At 45.7% G+C, this 19,944-nt stretch overlaps 1 protein-coding gene across 10 annotated transcripts in view; it reads right to left on the bottom strand.

The window, feature by feature from the left end:
- Positions 1 to 19,944, bottom strand: part of LOC147747713 (coagulation factor XIII B chain-like) — a 1,126,012-nt gene that overhangs the window by 78,211 nt on the left and 1,027,857 nt on the right. For all 10 annotated transcript variants that reach the window (XM_086955075.1, XM_086955118.1, XM_086955080.1 and 7 more), the window contains one exon: positions 17,414 to 17,596. In XM_086955075.1, coding sequence (XP_086811201.1) covers positions 17,414 to 17,596 — 183 coding nt within the window. The remainder of the gene's footprint in view (positions 1 to 17,413; positions 17,597 to 19,944) is intronic.

Raw genomic sequence — 19,944 nt, 5'->3', positions numbered from 1 at the left:
GCCTTTTGAAGCTCGAAAGGCCAGAGTCATGGCCTTGAATACACAACTTTTTGCTATGGGCAGCCAATGTAACTTACGGAGATGAGGAGTAATATGGTGTCTGGCCGGGATTCTCTCAACCAGCCGTGCGGCGGCGTTTTGGACCATCTGGAGCTTGTGGCAGAGGCCCGCTGTGATACCAAGGTAGAGAGCATTAGCATAATCAAGATGGGATATGATCAGGGCCTGGATCACAGTCTTACGGCAGTCTGCCGGCAGATAGTTGATGAGGCGTTTTATGATTCTAATCTTGGCGAAACAGGAGGTTGCTACTGTTTGCACCTGATTTTTGAAGCTAAGTTGAGTGTCCCAGCGGACTCCGAGATTTCTCACCGAGTCTTTAGGGATGGGAGCTAGGCTTAAGTCTTCTGGCCACCATATACTGGAATCCAAGGGGGATGATGTGTTGAAAAAAAGGATCTCTGTTTTTCCGGCGTTGAGCCGGAGGGAATTGGTATCCATCCAGCTCGAGATGTCCCTGAGACAGGATTTCAAAGGATCAAAAGCAGAGGCAGAGTGAGAATCGAAAGTGAAAAGAAGCTGGATGTCATCAGCGTAGGAGGTAGATTTGATCCCCGTCTGTGCAATCAGCTTGGCCAGAGGGGTGAAATACACGTTAAAAAGGAGCGGGCTCAGGGAAGAGCCCTGTGGGACTCCCCATTTGAGTGGTCTGGCCAGAGAAGAAAAAGGGGGTGTGAAAACCTGCTGTGTGCGGTCCGAAAGGTAGGATGAAAACCATTTCAGGACAGCTCCACCCAGCCCAAGGTCCTCCAGTCTTTCCAGCAGGATTTTGTGAGAGACGGTGTCGAATGCTGCCGATAAATCCAGCAGCACCAACACCGCCCTCGATCCTTGGTCAAGCGTCCACCTCACCGAGTCGGCCATTTCGATAAGGGCCGACTCGGTGCTGTGGCCCGACCTAAAGCCGTGCTGGGAGTCGTGGAGAAGACCATGGGTTTCAATGTATTTCGACAGCTGGGAATGTGCCAGTCTTTCCAAGATCTTAGCTGGGGCAGGCAGGAGAGAAATAGGCCTGTAATTACTGGGATTGTCTGGATCTAGGTTAGGTTTCTTTAGGATGGGAACTAAGGAGGCATGTTTCCATTTGGCAGGGAAACAGCCCGTTCTGAATGAATCATTCCAGATGAGATTGAGGTAGGGGTTGAGAAGGGGTGCATGTTTTTTATAGAGCTTGGCAGGCCAGGGGTCTTTGGGTGAGCCTGATTGCTGATTAGTAGAGGTGTAATGCTAGGCTGGGGACTTGTGTTTCTCATTACACATGCAGGAGCATTTTTTTGCTCATTTCCATTTTCAACATTGGTATATACAGTTTTACAAATCAGATTTAATTCCTCCAGTAAGGTAAAATTTTGGATTTGGTCCGGTAGCACCAGAGGAGATTGGATACTGGATGTGGGTTCTACGGAAAGACTTTGTTCTACTCTCTCTATTTCGGACTCGATTGCCGATGTAGCCATAATTAGATAGTTGTCCAATGTCCCCTTCCGTTGCCCCCCCTGAAGGATATTATTGATACAAAGCCCTTTATCAGTCATGATGTAATTAGCTTTCTGTATATGTATATAACAATGACAGGTACCTATGCAAATTGTGCACGTAATCTAGTAGTCAAAAACTGAAAAGTCAGAAGGTAACCCTTTAGGGAATACCGAAGGGTATGTAAAGTCAGTCACTTTAATGGGTTAGTTCGTATTATCTCCCTTTTCCAGCGAGCATGAGGCGAAGATCAAATAGGGTGGCCCGTCCCGTCCTCCTCAGGCCTCTGAGGGCCACAGAGGGCCCGCCCTTTGCCCGGGCTTCGCCCGGCACCGACCGCGCACGTTCCCTGATGCGGAGAGAGCCTCTGTCCTTTAAGCGCCTCCGGGCGCGAGGTTAGGCGTCAGTGGGCGTGGTTCACGCTAGGATGCCTGGGAGCTGTGGTCCCGACCCTCCACTGCCGCTCGATATTGCAGGAAGCGGCGTCGGGGGATACCGTCAGCGTCAGGACCCCAGGACCCCAAATGCGCCTGGCACAGGTGAGGAGAGTGATGCCCGGTTCCCCAACAGCAGCGTTTTTTGGCCCCCGCTCCACCGAGGGAGCCTCTGTCCTTTAAGCGCCGCCGGGCGCGAGGTTAGGCGTCAGTGGTCGTGGTTCGCGCTAGGATGCCTGGGAGCTGTGGTCTCAACCCTCCACTGCCGCTCGATATTGCAGGAAGCGGCATCAGGGGAGACCGTCAGCGTCAGGACCCCAGGACCCCAAATGCGGCTGGCACAGGTGAGGAGAGTGATGCCCGGTTCCCCAACAGCAGCGTTTTTCGGCCCCCGCTCCACCGAGGGAGCCTCTGTCCTTTAAGCGCCGCTGGGCGCGAGGTTAGGCGTCAGTGGGCGTGGTTCACGCTAGGATGCCTGGGAGTTGTGGTCTCGACCCTCCACTGCCGTTCGATATTGCAGGAAGCGGTGTCGGGGGAGACCGTCAGTGCCAGGACCCCAGGACCCCAAATGCGGCCCTCACAGGTGAGGAGAGTGATGCCCGGTTCCCCAACATCAGCGTTTTTCGGCCCCCGCTCCACCGAGGGAGCCTCTGTCCTTTAAGCGCCTCCGGGCGCGAGGTTAGGCGTCAGTGGGCGTGGTTCGCGCTAGGATGCCTGGGAGCTGTGGTCTCGACCCTCCACTGCCGCTCGATATTGCAGGAAGAGGCGTCAGATGAGACCGTCTGCGTTAGGACCCCAGGACCTCAAATGCAGCTGGCACAGGTGAGGAGAGTGATGCCCGGTTCCCCAACAGCAGCAGACTAAGTTTCAGTCCGTTCGGCCCAAATGGTTGCGCCACCCCCCCGGGCCCCACCTGGGAGGTTGCAGGAAATGTAATGAACCAGAACCCTTATTACTGACACTGCAGAGGCATTAAGGGGTCTCAGTTGCGGAGCTGTTAATTGCCCCGCATCAGGATGGGGGGTATAAGCAGCTAAAACTGGCCATGTAGCGCCTGGGATTGACAACGGCCCATGTCTGACCGCCGTCATAACGTTTGGGAGGACACCATTAAACCAACTAGCTTGCTGCCAAGCAGAAATCGGAACTTCATGGGTCCTATATGGAGCGTACACCGCAAGCGCAGCAGCGGGAGTATACATGTGAAACACACCAGTACCAGCATCAACCGCAGGAAACGTGACCCAAGAGTAAAACAGCTCAAACGGGTGCACTGCATCAGCGGATACTACAAAAACCACTGCCTGTCCATCCACAGAGACTAGGAATTCCTGCAAATGATTGCGCACTGCCAAACGACTGTGTACAGGGATATCAACCTCAGACACATCGACACAGTGAAAGATTAGTACAACAAAAAGCAAACGCACAACTGGGTAGTAATTAAATAGAAAACCATTTTAGATTATCAAGCTTGAAGAAACCTATGTAACTATAGGTAGGTTTTATCCGTCATTACTGTCAACCGGAAACAATAGTGAGGGGGTCGTGGACTGACATAAGCAATACTCAAGAGTCTCACAATAACACCACACTCATTGGCGGCGCCATGTTGCAAGGATCCTGCTCATGCACAGAACTGTGCACAGAGACCCAGTACATCAGTGAATTGTGGTGTGCTAGAAACTCACCTCAGTACTCAGAGAACCACAACCAGCTAGCATCAGTGTCACATTAGCTCTTCATCCTATAGCAAAGCAACCAATGATTAAACAACCTAGAACATGCGACTTAGTACAAACTCAGGAATGGTGGGAAGTGAGAACACTCTTTTGTTATACTCTCATACCAGTCCACAACAGGAGTGAAGAAGAGACACGGTAAGGTTAAAATATTCATTTTAATGACATGATCTCATGTGCAGTATCCTAGCCAACATAAGCAGACATATGATTAAAAATAATATGGTCAGCATGGTTACAGTTCCATATAACATACAAGGAGAAAGCATATTATAATGCAGGTGAAAACAGGTCCAATAGTGCCTAGTTTTAACACCATCCCTATATAGGAACTATGTATTATAAACTAAAGAAGGTCTCTTAGGCTTGTTTTGGGCGACCCCATTACCTTTCCGCTCAGTAAGAGTGAATTACATCTGGATCAGCATAGGCTCTCTGCATCCCTGGAAACGATAATCTCCCATGTGTGTGAAATCATGGCGAGTGTGCAATAATAAAGGCGCCAGAATTGTAGCTGCATCACAGCTGCCAAATTGTTGAGTCTAGAAAGTGTTACTCGAACATGCCGATGAACAGCAACCATGTTTTGATAACTTGACGGTTTCAGCACTAACTGTGCAGACTAGGGGCACGATGTAAGTCTAGAGATGTCAAAAACAAAAACCTTTTCTCATGTGTAGACCTTCGTGAAGGCTAACTTTCAAAAACAGCTATGCAGTGTTGTGTGCAAAAGCAGCAAAAGGTAAAATGGCGTTTAAACCTCTAATAAGCCATGCTAAGATAACATGCACGCAAAGCAGGCCTCAGGCCATACTACACCCCAGTACATGGATCTGGGCCTGAATACATTGTTTCTTTCCACTGCCATTCCAGTTTGGACCCAGCCATATGCAAATCAGTCGTAACCCTGCGCCCAATGGGAACAGTCCAGCCCGAACTGCCAGGCCAGGTCCTCCCTGGACTGGAAACAAGCATTATAGGACCGGTTTCGGGGTTTCAGCCCTCATCAGCCAGGATAGCTTGACTCCATTGGCATGGAGAGCACGGGACCCACGTCTGGGTATACCCATCCCACTCGGGGTGACTAATGCAAAAAGAATAATTGATGGACAGAAGGCAGAACAATGTCATACATTCACCCAAGAACAGAGATCTTGGCCTGAATTCATTGTTTTCTGTTCACCATGCCATTCCAATTTTGACCCAGTCATATGCAAATCAGTCTTGACCCTGCGCCCAATGGGAACCGTCTAGCCCGAAGTGCCAGACCAGGTCCTCCCTGGACTGGAAACAAGCATCCTAGGACCGGTTTAGGGTTTCAGCCCTCATCAGCCCAGATAGCTTGACTCCAGTGGCATGGAGAGCCCGGGACCCCACGTCTGGATATACCTGTCCCACTCGGGTTGACAAATCCAAAAATATCAATTGATTTATAGAATACAGAACAATGTCATACATTCACCCCAGTACAGAGATCTGGGCCTAAATCCATACATTTTTTGCTCACCATACTATTACAGTTTGGACCTAGCCATTTGCAAATCAGTCTTGACCCTACACCCAATGGGAACAGTCCAGCCCAAACTGCCAGGCCAGGTCCTCCTTGGAATGGAAACAAGCATCCTAGGACAGGTTTGAGGTTTTCAGCCCTCATCTGCTGACAACCCACTGGCCCTGAAGCCCTGTGTCGCAGACTTCCTGGCAGGTCCTCAGGAAGAGGACCTGCAAGCCTCCATCCCAGGAACAGGCACTGCTGATTGCCTTGAGCTGATTGGAGGGTGCAATTTTGTGAGTCACTGCCATTGTCAATAAGTGAGCTCTGTGCCCAAACCTGGCTTTTCAGCCTCCCGTTCCTGCCAATTGAATGTACAGAAACACTGGTGAACCTGCATTGCAACACTAAGACCGTCCATAAGGAGCCTGAGCTGCTAGGTATTCCATTGTGGTCATGGGCAACGTCTCCAGGGAAAAGGATCTGGACTTGGGGAACAGGACACAGACACAGCGGTAGACTGTATGCTAGGGGGCAAAATTCCAGCGTCCCAGTTGGGACCCCAGTAGAGGCCCACTCTTCAAGATATAATGCAGGCGATTACTGCTTCCAGGGAAGCATTGGAAACACAGATTGATGCCTTGGGGACTGACCTGAACATTCTGAAAGACGCCCATCGACACCTCAAGGTGCTAATCATGGTTGCGGAGAGAGTGGTCATGGATATCTCCATGTATCTCGCAATGATACATAAACAGCTCACAGTCTTGAAGGACAAAATTTGGACTCTGGAGGTCAGAGTGGACGCTGGTAAAAATAGATCACAATGGAATAAGTGCAGCGAGTGAGGAACATGCTGGCTTACCTAGAGAGACGGCTACACGAGGAGGTGGCACCATAGGGCCTCCATTCATTCTACACCCTAGAGAGGGCGCACAGGGGGACATTTATCTCGCTCCTGTCAGACACGCTGCCACGACCAGTAGTTGCCAGACGTCTCTATTATGTGGAAGGACATCACATATGTGCCCAGGCTATGGCTTTAGGAGAAGTCAAAGTTTAAAACAATGAAGTCCTGATCTTCCCAGACTTTACAAAGGATGTCAAGCAGCAGCTGTCTGCATTCTTGGATGTTAAGAGACGGCTTTGCCAAATGGGCCTGCACTATGCATGTTATTCCCAACCCGACTGCGGGTGGTAGCTGCAGAAGGAGTGCAGTTCTCTCAGACTCTGTGGGAGGTGTGGTACTGCATTTAGATGCACCTTCAAACCTGCACCAGTAGGGGGTCCCAAAGATACACACTTAAGTGGAAAAAACCAAGGCAATGAGGTGGCGAGGTCTGCGGAAGGGCCTCATTTGGTGTGGAGGCCCAGAGAGAACAACAGAGAGTGGTGGAGGTGGTGGCAACAATGAGCAAAGCCGGACCAAGTCCAGTCTCAACACTGAGTGAGGGTGCTACCCCGGACTCAGACTTTACCAATTATGCCAGTTACACTGAGAACTCAGACAATGAGCTACCTAAAGTCACGCCTGTCACGGCACACAAATTCATTTGAAGGAGATGGAGAGCTGTAAGGTCGATGTTGATTATTCGGAGGAGTGCGCAGTTGTATATGTTTTATGAAGTGGATGTGAGATTGGGGATCCCGCAGGGATACTGTCCCTTAGTTTCTCTAGCTAGGTGGGGAGAAGCAAGACAGGGTGCTCTGGGATGGCCACTACCTTAGTGTCTTTGAGTTTACTGTGGGTACACCCACAATTGCATTTGAGTTGGCAACTGTTTGGATGGGGGGTGTTGACCTGCATATCCTGGGATGTGGGAGTTGGGGAGTTTGTAGTGTGCAAGCTGATGGGAGATGCTTTAGGCGTGTACTTCATTATGCTGGGATGGAGTGGTACCTTATGTTTGGGATATCGGAGCCTGGTGGTGCCATCCAATTTGTCTTTACCACACACAATTTTGACCCCCATGATGTACAAGGTCTTGTCTTAGAATATTGAGGAATGAATACAATGATCAACAGGGAAAAAGTCTTCTCTGATCTTAATAGACGAGGGATTCAGGTAGTGCTCCTTCATGAAAACACACCTCATTGCCAAAGAGGAAACTGCACTGCTACGCAGATGGAGAGGGCAGGTCTGCTATACTACATATTCAACCTATGCAAGAGGAGTCTTGCTATGGACATGACCTGGGGTACCTATCCACCATACTGGGCACCTGATAGATCCTGCAGGCTGTTATGTTGGAGTCATTGGATTGCTCAATAGCTGGGACATCACCATATATGTTGCGAATGTGGACAGGCAGCATTTCTTACTGAGTTTTCGAGGGTGTCCAGGTGGGCTCAATTATCATAGGGGAAGATTATAACTGCATAGCGAATCCTATATTAGATCATTCCCACACCACACTGTTGGAATCCACAATACTCCGGGTGACCCGTGCGTTCTCTGCCCGGCAGGTGGGATGAGATCTGAATGACTCATGATATTAGCACCACCTGGGGGACCGGGTCTATTCTTTCTTTTTCAATATTCATGACCACCAAGTGCGCCTCAATGTGCTCTTATATACCCTGATGTGCACAGAGTGGTTTAGACCACTAAGTAACTCTCCAGAGCAATTTCTGATCACAATCCTCTGTTGATGGGTGTAGGTTGGTAGAAAGCTTGGCACTGTGTTGTAATGTGCATTACTTGTTTCTTTTGGTTTGTACTGTGACATACTGCCATTCTATTTCCTTGTACATTCTTACTCCTCATGATTCCATGTCTCAGATGAGTCTTGGAGCCTGAAGGAGTTGGCAGAGTTTGAAGACGGCTGTTGGTGATGTTTCCCAATAAATCTTCATTAAGAGCTATTCTGGAGTTATAGTCTCTTTTTAACACTGGCGACGAGGATGGGATTCGAACCCACGCATGCAACGCCTGTAAAAGAATAAGAATAACCTTTGACTTTTGGATTTTGCTTCTCTAAGCGTTTCCTGTTTTCTTCAGTGATACACACACTTTGTTTTCATTTATTTTTAACAGTTGTTTACCAGTTATTACTTTCTTTTCTTTAGTTTGTGCTCATTTTTGCTTAACAATGAGTTCTACTTCTATGACTCAACCCCCTGCTTTTCTTTGTGAGAAGGGCGAACCTCTTCTCCCATGGAAAAGATGGAAACATTTATTTGACTCCTATTTAGTGGCTATAGGGGGAGAGAAATTTTCTGCCTTAAGGAAGCAAGCTATTTTGCTTCATAATTTAGGTGTTGAAGGCCGAAATATTTATGATATTATTGATGAAATACCTTTAAATAATGGTTCTGGTGATTCACCTTCTGATGTTTTTCAAATGTCTTTAAAAATGCTAGAAGATAATTTTGGTCCCAGAATTAATGTTGTGCTAGAACAACATACATTTTTTATGAGAGTACAGGAACCTAAGGAGAAGGTTGGCAATTACGTAGCTTCCTTAAAAACTCTTGCACGTACTTGTGAGTTTGGGGTCCTTACAGATTCTTTAATTCGTGACCAATTGGTCAGATGTACTAATAGTTCAAGAGTACAAGAGAAGCTCCTATCTAAAATTCCTTCCCTGGGAGAGGCTTTAGCCATTGTTGAAGGTATAGAGAACAATTCTGGTTGGGCTAAAGAGATGAAAGAACATAAAGTTTTGTCAGATTGTTCTTCCAGTTCCAGTAGTATTCATGAAGTTACTCAATCTATGACCCCTAGTGTTCAAGGGGGTATTCAACCTATTGCTTCAGATGATAGTATTTGTAAGGTTATGCAAAACTCAAAAGCAAAAATTCCTTTTGATCGCAGTAAGATCAAATGTTATAGATGTGGTAGTTTTAATCAGTCCTCTCCCTTTCCCAACTGTTATGCCAAGTCTTCTACCTGTCTTAAATGTGGTATAAAAGGACACTATGCCAGGGTTTGCAAATCCACTAGTAAAATACACTCCAATGAATGCTCTGTATCTTCTCAAGATAGTCCCAGATTAGTAATTTCTACTGTCACTAGTGATGGTAGTATTGATGCTGATCCAATCTCTATGCCTGAATGCAATGTGATAATTGGAGGCGAAGATTTTGTAGTTCTAGGTGACTCAGGTTCGCCTATCACTTTAATTGTTAATGAAAACTGGAACAAAACTTTTCCTAAAGTTGAGTTATTTAAACCTGATATTAATGCTGTTAGCTTTAATGGTTCCCGTATTGAAATATCAGGTTATACTGTCATGAGAATTCATTTCAAAGGTCGTGAAACTCTTGGTAAGATTTATGTTGCTTACAGAGGTGATAATCTTTTAGGGTGGAGGCATCAGAGGGATTTGGGGATTATTCTCAATCCAAATGCTCTCAAACCCTCTGATCAAGTTATGCTTATTGATCAAATCTCCTCCTCCAATATGTTTTTTGATGAATTCCCTCATGTTTTCTCTGACAAATTTGGGTTTACTGAAAGATTTTGAACATCGCATTATTTAAAAAAAAATGCTGTTCCCTGTGTAAATAAGGTTAGAAAAGTTCCTAACTTGATGCTGGCCCCACTTAAACAGGAACTTTCCAGACTTATTGAGTTGAATATCATTGAAGAGATTGAGTCATCAGAGTGGTTGGCCCCAGTAGTTTTGGCCCCCAAGGATGGTGGAAAGAACATTCGCATGTGTGTGGACCTTAGGGGGTTAAACAAATGCATATGGGTGGATCGACAACCCCTACCTAATATTCCTGAATCCATCACTATGTTGTCTGGAGCTAAAATATTTTCTGTACTTGATTTGTCCTCAGCCTACCACCAGGTTCCGCTTCATCATGATTCGAAACATCTTACCTCCTTTGTTACACCTCTTGGAGCGTTTCGTTTTGTGAGGATGCCATTTGGGTTAGCATCCGCAGCGGCATGTTTTCAAAGGATTATGAAATTGGTGGTGGGTGACGTTTCTAATGTAATCTTTTTTCAAGATGATATTCTTGTTTTTGGCAAAGATAATATGGAACATGACTGTGCTTTGAGGTCTGTTTTGACTAGATTGGCTGATAAGGGTTTGACTGTAAACAAGGCTAAATGTAAGATTGGTGTAACCTCAGTAACCTACCTTGGCCATGTGATTTCTGGGGAAGGAATACAGCCTAAGTTGGAGTTAGCTAAGAGCATTGTGGAAGCTCCCACTCCCTGTGACAAGGATCAGGTTAGATCTTTTCTTGGTCTATCTGAATTTTATGCGAAATTTATAAAAAAAATTGCATCGGTTGTTGAGCCTATTAGGAATCTTCTTAAAAAGGGAGTTCATTTTGAATGGAGTGCTGGTTGCAATGATGCGTTTTTGATTGTTAAAAATACAATCAGTCAATTGCCTAGTTTAGGTCACTTTGATACTAAGAAAAAGACTTTCCTAACCACTGATGCTAGTTTGTCTGGATTGGGAGCGGTTCTCTCTCAAGTGGACAATGGTGAAGAAAGAGTTGTGGCATTTGCTTCCAGAGCTTTGAAAATAGCTGAAGGACAATATTCCTGTATTGAAAGGGAGACTCTTGCCATTGTTTGGGCTATCAAGCATTTCAAGTTTTAATTGTGGGGTATCCCTTTTGTAGTCAAATCTGATCATAAACCGTTGATACAAGTGTTTTTGTGCATGGAGAGTGAAAGATTAACACCAAGACTTAAACGCTGGAGTGAGGGTTTGGAGGAATTTAATTTCATTGTGCAATATTTTCCTGGACCTTTAAATAAGGCTGCAGATTGTCTTTCGCGTTTACCCTCACAAGATCAGACTGAACATTTAGATTTAGGTTGTGTCAATGTGTCTAGGGTGAGTGAAAGTGATATTTCTTTGGAGGATTGGGTTGGTGCTCAATCTAGTGATCAGATTTTTCCTTTGGTAAAATATTTGGTGATTAATGGTTGGCCTAATGACAGTAGAGGTATCAGTAAGGATCTTTTGCCTTTTTGGTCTGTTCGTGATAAACTTACTATTGTTGATGACGTTGTGATGAGAGGTGAGAGATTAATTCCTCCTTCTCTAATGAGATCAAAGTTGATCAATCTTGCCCATGATGGACACATGGGTAGGAGTCTTACCAAAACACGCTTAAGAGAGAGATATTGGTGGCCCAATATGGATAGTGAAGTTGAGCATGTGGTTAGAGACTGTTATCAATGTGCTGTTAAAGTCTAAGTTTGTGAGTAAGGCCCCTTTGTCTCCAGTGTGCATTCCTGATCAACCTTGGTCCAACCTTGGTCCAAATTAGGTTTGGATATTATGGGTCCATTTGATTTGTTGTTACCATCTGAGAGATTTGTAATTCTTCTTGTCGATTATACATCCAAGTGGGTGTCTACCAAGTGTGTAGCCTCTGTTACTTCCAAGGTGGTCATTGATTTTTTGCGGGATGAATTTGTGTCTGAAGGGATTCCCAAGTGCATCATAACAGACAATGGTGTGCAGTTTATCTCCACCGATATGGAGACCTTTTTGAAAGACCATGGTATAGTACATCTTAAAACTGCCCTTTATGCACCTCAGGCCAATGGTCTTGGGGAGCAAATGAATCGTGTTGTCAAAGGGTGTGTTCAGAGAGCTATTGACATGAAAAGTTCTCTTAAAGATGAATTGCGTGATACCTGGTGGGCCCATCGCACCACTATCAATTATGTTTCAAAATCTTCTCCATTTCTTTTTTGTTACGTTCCAAACTAAATCCTTCTTGGCTTCCTCCTCAATCTCTTCTCCCTTTGGATAGGGGGAATGTGGAGGATAGAATTCACTGTTATCAACAAAAATATAAAGAACGTTATGATGTGAAGAATTCTACCAAACCTAAATTGTGGAGTGTGGGTGAATGGGTTCTTGTTAAAAAACCCAGGTTTTCTAAGAAAGGTGCTTCTGAGTTTATCGGTCCATTCATGATCACTAATATTTACAAGAATGTTGTTACCATGCAGAATGGTTGTAAATGGAGCATGTCCAGGCTTGTTAAGTTTTCTCATGTGGTTCCTCCACCTTCTTCCAGCTTTGACTGTCCTGCCTCCGCCTCCTCCTCAACTGGACGAGGTGTTGTTTCTTCTAGGAGGTTTCCACATAGAACTCATCAAGCTCCTGTACGCTTCAGAGACTATGTCTAAGTTCTTTTCTCATGTACTTACCTTACTGTATGTTGTACTTATAAGCTTATGTTTTTGATATTTTTTATTGTTCTTTTCCTTATTTCTTTTAGTATAGGGGATGTGTTGTAATGTGCATTACATGTTTCTTTTGGTTTGTACTGTGACATACTGCCATTCTATTTCCTTGTACATTCTTACTCCTCATGATTCCATGTATCAGATGAGTCTTGGAGCCTGAAGGAGTTGGCAGAGTTTGAAGACGGCTGTTGCTGATGTTTCCCAATAAATCTTCATTAAGAGCTATTCTGAAGTTATAGTCTCTTTTTAACACACTGCATCCCATTGTGGAGGTTAAGGCCGGAGGCACTAGAGGATCCAGTCTTTTATCACACGGTTGACACTGTCATTAAACATTACTTTGCTCAAAACATAGGCTCCACTTTGTCTCTCCAAAGGGATTGGGATGCATTTAAGACTGTGATCAAGGGTAGGTTTATTTTTGATCAGTAGGTGTCTGCAGGACTTTGCTGACAGAAACCTTATCATTCGAGGTGGCTTTGCAGACTCTTGAGCAAAAAAACCAGGACACCCATAAGTACAGACCAACTTCTTGAATGAGAAAGAGAAAGTAGCAGAGTATGTTGAGTGCTTGAGATATTTGATTAGAAGAACTATATGGTCCAGGTGCATTCGGATAAGAACTTAGCTGGCTCGCTGCAAGAGTGTTTTACGAACCCAGCCAAATAGGGCTCAGGTATTGTGGAGGTGAACACTAACCAGGGCTCCAAAGTCTAACAGCAGAAGGACATCAATCGTGAATATTATACATATTACTCCACCCATTATTGCAGTGCCACAAATTGTTTGACCAATGTCATTAGAGAGAGGAGTTGGAGAGGAGTTGGCCTAACGTTGGGGAGAGGAGTTGACCTAACGGCTAGGGCGGTCGAACTCGAATCTGGGGAAATGGGTTTGAGTCTTGGCAATGCCGCCGAACATCCTGTGATTCTGGGCAAATCACTTAATCTCCCCATGCCTAACAAAAATGAATGTGTCCTCATGAAACACAACTGGTGCTATGTAAAGCGCTCTGATACCCGATACCTTTGGGTCAAGTTTGCCTTATATAAAACTCCATAAAATAAAATAAAAAATTGAGTCCTTTTTAGCACCCATAACTTTCCTTAACAATTTTCTTGAGGAAGCTGAGGTATTGGGGGTGTGACATCACGCTGCAGGAGACCCGAGCAGCCATAAAATCTATGGCCCGGAACAAAACACTGGCACAGATGGGCTACCGGTTAAGTTCTATTCCACCTATGTGGAATACTTTGCCCCTAAATAAATGGGCATCTATAAGGCCACTGGAGACACAGAAGTACTACCATCCTCCACGCGGGAGGCCCTGATCGTACTTCTGTTGAAACCTGGGAAGCCAGACCAAGACAAAAAAGCCTACTGACCATTATTGATGTTGAACATCAGTTAAAAGATTCTTAGCAGGATCATAGCCTCTCAACTCCTCCACCACATGCCCACCCTTATACACCAAGATCAGGCGGGATTCTTCCTGAGTTGCAATATAGCTCTTAACATCTGTAGTCTTCTCACACTGTCAGAGGCTGACACATATGTCGGAGCCAAGGCAGTGATCTTCACAGTGGACTTTGAGAAGGCTTTAGTTAGCTTGGAATAGCCCTTTCTCTATAGAATGATGACGCTTTTTGGCCTAGGACAGGGGTGTGGGACCTGGACACAGATTATTGTACCCAGCCCCTTTGGCCAGATCTTTGGCAGGGCGCATCATCTCAGAAGGCTACAGGATGGAGTTAGGTACCAGACAGGTTTGCGCTTAGTGGCCTCTGCTCTTTGCCCTGGTGATGGAGCTATTGGCTATTGGCTTGTTACGCCAGGGCAGGGAACGATTATCAGGGGATTTAATTGGGAGCCCAGACCCACCATATTGCACTACATACAAATGGCCTCCTGATTTTCTTGCATGACACAGAGGGGGTTCTGACAGGAGCTCAAGATCTTGTTTATTTCCCAAGCTGGCATCCAGAGACCTGCTGGGTGGTCTAAGGGAGTTGCAATGAGAGCCTGCATGCCTGTCCTACCTTGGAGTGCAGGTATATCATGATTCTGATGATCTATTAAAGGGGAATGTGGGGAAGGCCATTTGAGCGCTTCTGTCTAGATTCGAGTTTCGGAAAACTCTCCCCTTGTCGGTAGTGGGCCGATGGGCTTTACTAAAAATGAGAGCTCTCCCCCTCAGTTGTATTCCTTTGTAGTATTGCCGGTTTGGATCTCTCAGGAGTTCTTCTGAGATACAGACACATTGATTACAGGTTTCTTAGGGGACCGGGGGCGCAGGACAGTGACCCTGACCACACTTTAGAGACCAGCGGTGGAGGGTGGGTTGGCCATCCCCAACTTTGAGACCTATTATCTGGTATCACAGCTCCGGTGGCTAACACAGTGGCAAGAGGGCAGACTCACCACAGGAGGGAAAAAGGTCCCTCTGTCCCTGGCCTTCAAAGACTGACTAGGGTGCTTCTTAGACTTCACAGCCCTAGCGAAGGAGACACTATGAAATTTCAGGTGCTGTGACGCTGCTGGGCTAGAAGCCTGCAGAAAATGCGGGGAGGTTGCTGTATTTCTCCGACATCCCAATAGGATTCCTGAAGGAGCTCCCACATTTGGGGGACTTACAGGGACTGACGGAATGGGTGACCGCAGGGGCGACGAGGCTTGTGCCCTATATAAGGCTGGAATGCTCCTCCTGTTGGAGGAGTTCCTCCAAAGACATGTCCTACCTCATGGCCATTTCCTCCTCCATGGTGCGGTCACAACAACCACTTGTAAACACTGGAGGACAGAACTTGACAGACCCACATCATGCTAGGGGCTGCAAATACTTGGTTACATCATCGGGGATGTTTAAAGCTGTTACATGTTTGTATAATAGAATACAGGGAGATCTGATGTTACCCTTAGACAGCCTTAGAGAACAATGGGAGAATGACTTGGGGATTCTCATCTCGGAGGGGACTGGAAGATCGTACTAGAGTGAATACCCAAGGTGTATAGGAATGCCCCCTTTAAACTTGTCAACCTTTTTGTACTGCACAAAGCATACCTTACCCCTAGAAGAAGAAACAGGTACTCTGCGGTGGAGGGAGCCAGGTACCTCAGATGTGAGGAGGTGGGAGCTGAGTTTCTTCACATGTTCTGGGAGTACCCGAGGTTAGCAGATCATTGGGAGAACATTACTGGGGTACTGGCAGAGATCAATGAGAGGGAGGTCCCATGTACCCCTGCACACTGTCTTTTGAGCTGGTTACTGCACACTGCCAAAACTAAAGCTACAAGTGAATTCCAAGATCTGGCTTTCATCATTGAAAAGCGTGAAATCCCCAGAAACTGCAAGGCACAGAGGGTGCCCCGGGTGATGGCATGGAAAAGAGAATTGATAAGGTTGGTGGGCTATGAGAGTATAGTGAGGCTCCGAGAGGCCAAATAAGGTCATGGCTCACTAGACGTGGCCAGGGCTTGGGAGATGTGCTGCAGAACCCTAACCCCTCTTCACCTCAGGAGATACCACATACTCCCTAGCTAATTTTCCTGTTACCCAAATTGAACACTGAAGGCTTGTATAGTTGCCTGTGGGGCTAGTATGCCTGTTAATGGACTCATTTAGACTTATCTATGGAGTTACTTTGCACCTCCCATACTTTCAGCAGCTGAAATCACCTCAGAAAATATTGGAGAAACTGAAGAATTACAAAGGAATCAGATCATCCAGAATTAACAATTCCCACAGTAATTTATCATTCCTGAGGGGATTCTAATGGTTCATCCCAGAATCTCCATTAATTCCAATCCACTGGAGGTAAAGGGGCCTCCGCTATTGTTAACTCCATGTACACAGAAATGTTATTCCCCTCAAGGGGGCACTTGCAATGAGTACCTTAGTGTGGTAAATAGAGTGCCATCAAAATGAGTAGTAATGCCTGGTAATTTCAGTGCTTGGAAACAACAAGAAAGTGGTGTTAAGCATTCAACAAGAATGAATATTATTAATAATATTATTGATAAAAGTGAAATGGTGTGTTTGGTGTAGTATACCTATCTCCTAAGTATTATAGGTGAAAACAATTTGTGCTATCTATTTAAGACCTTTTCCCTGTCTCTCAGGACTATTACTTCTACAAATGAGTATACAACAGAACACCGAATACTCTGTACTCCTGGTCCTGAAGCAGAAAGATTGTCACTTGTCAAATTTACAAAAAAGATGTGTTCTATAAATTCACTTTATATCACTTCAGTTTTTAACTTTTCTTATCTGAGAGGTATGTACACTCACATGTGGGAATCATATCCAGAAGAGGTTGGGTTGATATTATGGGGTCGATTCCGATTCGGTAAAATCCCCTACGAATAGCTGTACGGAGCATTTTTCCCGTACAAATCGTACAGCTCCAACGTCCCCATACGTACGCTGAAGTACGATCCGAACCCAAAGCAGATCTCAGTACGAATCGTACCAAACACCATACGACTTACAAATACGTACAAACCACATTCAGAACTCGCAGTACGCGACGTCCATACGGATCGAAGCAGCTTTTTCCGACCCAGCAAATACGTTTCGTTACGACAGCACGCCATACAACTCTTTTTCTACGGGAGTTTAAAACGTCCGTAAAAGCAGATTTCGACTCGAACCGTGTACCGAAATGGACCCCCCCTCGGGTACGCGAGTACACCCCATGATTGCAGGGGTACGGTGCGTGGGGGTACAGTGCATAGGGGTACGGTGCAATGATTTGGACGTATTTTTTTACTATGGATCGTACTACGTGATTCAGAGGGATTTGTACGATTCGTACGGAAACGGCTACGAATTCGAATCATCGTATGGATTAGTTACCCGAATCGGAATCGACCCCAATATGTATGCAATTCATAAAAATGCCATAGGTAGCAGAATTGGAATGGTAGGCTTTAGAGAAAATGCAAAGAAGAACACATTCGAAGAAAACATGAGTTTTCAGAAATCTATGCATGCTTGTCTCCAAGACCAGCTGGATGCACTTACCTTTTGGTCGGCAGGTGGGGTAAATTATGTTGCTGTTCTTGCAGGTTCCATTTAGAGAAGCCACTGCAGAATATTCAGGTTTGCATTTAAATTGAATGATGGCTCCATGATGGAATGTCACTTCGTCTCCAACAAGTTCTAAATTATGCAAATCTGTACCCTCTTCAACTACACGACAAGGAGCTGTAGAAAATGAAACAAATATCTGTATATACTGAGGAAAAAAGAACATATTTTCCACATTTACAAATAAAGGCCCCTTTCAAAATGAAGGGATTCACCAGAATATGTGAAAAATTTACTTATAAGTAAAATATGATTTCTGATGTTTTGAATAATACCAAGATAGTGCATCTCCACAGTGGACATTAATATATTTTGTATCTGAAAACTAGAGATGAACGGAATTTGGCTGAGAGAGATCTGTGGCATTGATGACCCATCATACTGAAGAGGTAGCCCGACACTCCCTCTACAATGGGCTCCGGAAGCACTCAGTGATACAGCCATCAACGATTGTAACAAACCCCTGTCATACCATCCCCAGCATCTAAACAATACATTTCATATCCCTTCCCTCTATTATAATGCAGTACTTATTCTTCTTTCCCTACATTATAAAGAGCAGCTAATGTTGACTACTTTCACAAAAGTTATGATGAGATGTGTGCTAGCATAAAGCTAGAAGTAATACTGGGGCTCTACTGAAAACCTATCCAGGCATAATAGATTGAACTATATGGATATGTGTAACCTTCTGCTAAAGGATATTGTGTCATTTACTCTGCATCATGGAGAATAATAATGTGTATGCCTTCCGGCCTAGACAAAACAAAAGCTTCTAGTGTACACAGTTATGGCCGCAAATGGATAATAGGGAGCAAAACATTTAACAGAATGTTATTACTTGAATGTACTTATTATTATTATTATTAGGGAGATTTGTAAAGCGCCTGGTGTACGCCTACAGGTGTGTCCCCGCGCTATAAAAAGTGGGGTAAGCAGTCAAGCAGTCAGCGCAACCGTCTATCGTCTGAATAAGTGAGTCTTAAGTTTTGTTCTAAACAAGAGTTCTGATGACTCCAAGCGTAACTCTGACGGAAGGTCATTCCATTGCTTCGCTACCAGATACCTGAATGACCTTCCCCCCCATACACGCTTTCCTAATTTTAGGAATTTTCAGAAGACCTGTGCAGGAGGAGCGCAGAGTCCTTGTGGGCTCATACCTGGTCACCAGGCTCTGTAGCGGGGCAGGGGCTTTGCCACCCAGGATGCGGTGACACGTGGCAAGGGCTCTGAATTCCACCCTGCTCCTAACAGGAAGCCAGTGCAAAGCCTGGAGTGCTGCCTTAGGGGAAGATCTTCTAGGAAGCCTCAAAATAAGGTGAGCAGCAGCATTTTGTAGGCGATTGAGAACCTTTCCCGTGGCCCCCAGATACAACAAATTGCCGTAATCCAGGCGTGAGGTGACTAAGGCATGCACCAGCGTCCGGCGAGCAGAAATGGGCAGGAAGTCCAAGACCTTTCTCAGAGTTCTTAGGACTCCGAAGCATGTCCCCACCACACGGCCAATCGGGGGGCCGAAGGCTAGGTCACTGTCCAACCACACCCCAAAATTCCTAACTTCCTGGCAGGGAACAGGCATCTCTCCTAGGCAGGGCGGCCACCACGCGGACGTCCACACAGATGGGCATCCCCCCACCACGAGCACCTCGGTCTTGCTGCCATTAAGTTTTCAGGCAGTTGGCGGACATCCAGGTTGCCAGTTCTTGCATGCATACTCTGAAATTGTCCGCCATCAGACCGGGTGCGCGCGAGAGGGAGATGACCAGCTGCGTGTCGTCGGCGTAGGACACCAGACGAAGTCCATAACTTTCAACTATGGCCGCCAGCGGGGAGACATACAGATTAAACAGGGTCGGGCTCAGGGACGAGCCTTGCGGCACGCCCTGGCCCAACCCAATCTCCCTAGAGTAACACTCTCCCTGGCAGACCTGGAAGCATCTGCCTGTCAGGAAAGTTCGGATCCACTCAAGCGCAGCCTCTGAAACTCCTCCATCATTCAGACACTGTAGCAACAAGGTGGAATGAGCTACAGTGTCGAATGCTGCGCTTAGGTCCAAGAGGATCAGAGCCATAGTCTGGCCCTCATCCACTTACAATTTGACGACAACTGCTTACAGTGCTGAAGCACCAAGAACCTACGTGTTAGGGAGCAGAGTATATATTTTTTTATACCGTGAAGGATATTAAATGGATTAATATCCTCATTTGAATTTATGTTACTTGCTGGGTATTTACTTCAAAAGCCTGCATTGGAGCGAAAATCGATTTCGGTAGCTGCATTGGAGTGGAATTTGCTTCGGAAGTCTGCTTTGGAAAAACTTAACTGCTGTGGCGGTTTGAGTTTACCTTCAAGTCTGCAAGCTACTCAACCATTCCTGAACTTCATGGCTTCCGCCGCTATATCCTGAACTAGGCAGCCTTCTTTGCTATATCGTACGTTCCACCTTGATGACGTCTAACGTTTT

Source organism: Lissotriton vulgaris, chromosome 1_1 (genome assembly GCF_964263255.1).
Source record: "Lissotriton vulgaris chromosome 1_1, aLisVul1.2, whole genome shotgun sequence".
NCBI lineage: Eukaryota > Metazoa > Chordata > Amphibia > Caudata > Salamandridae > Lissotriton > Lissotriton vulgaris.
This window is presented reverse-complemented; position numbering and strand designations above follow the sequence as displayed.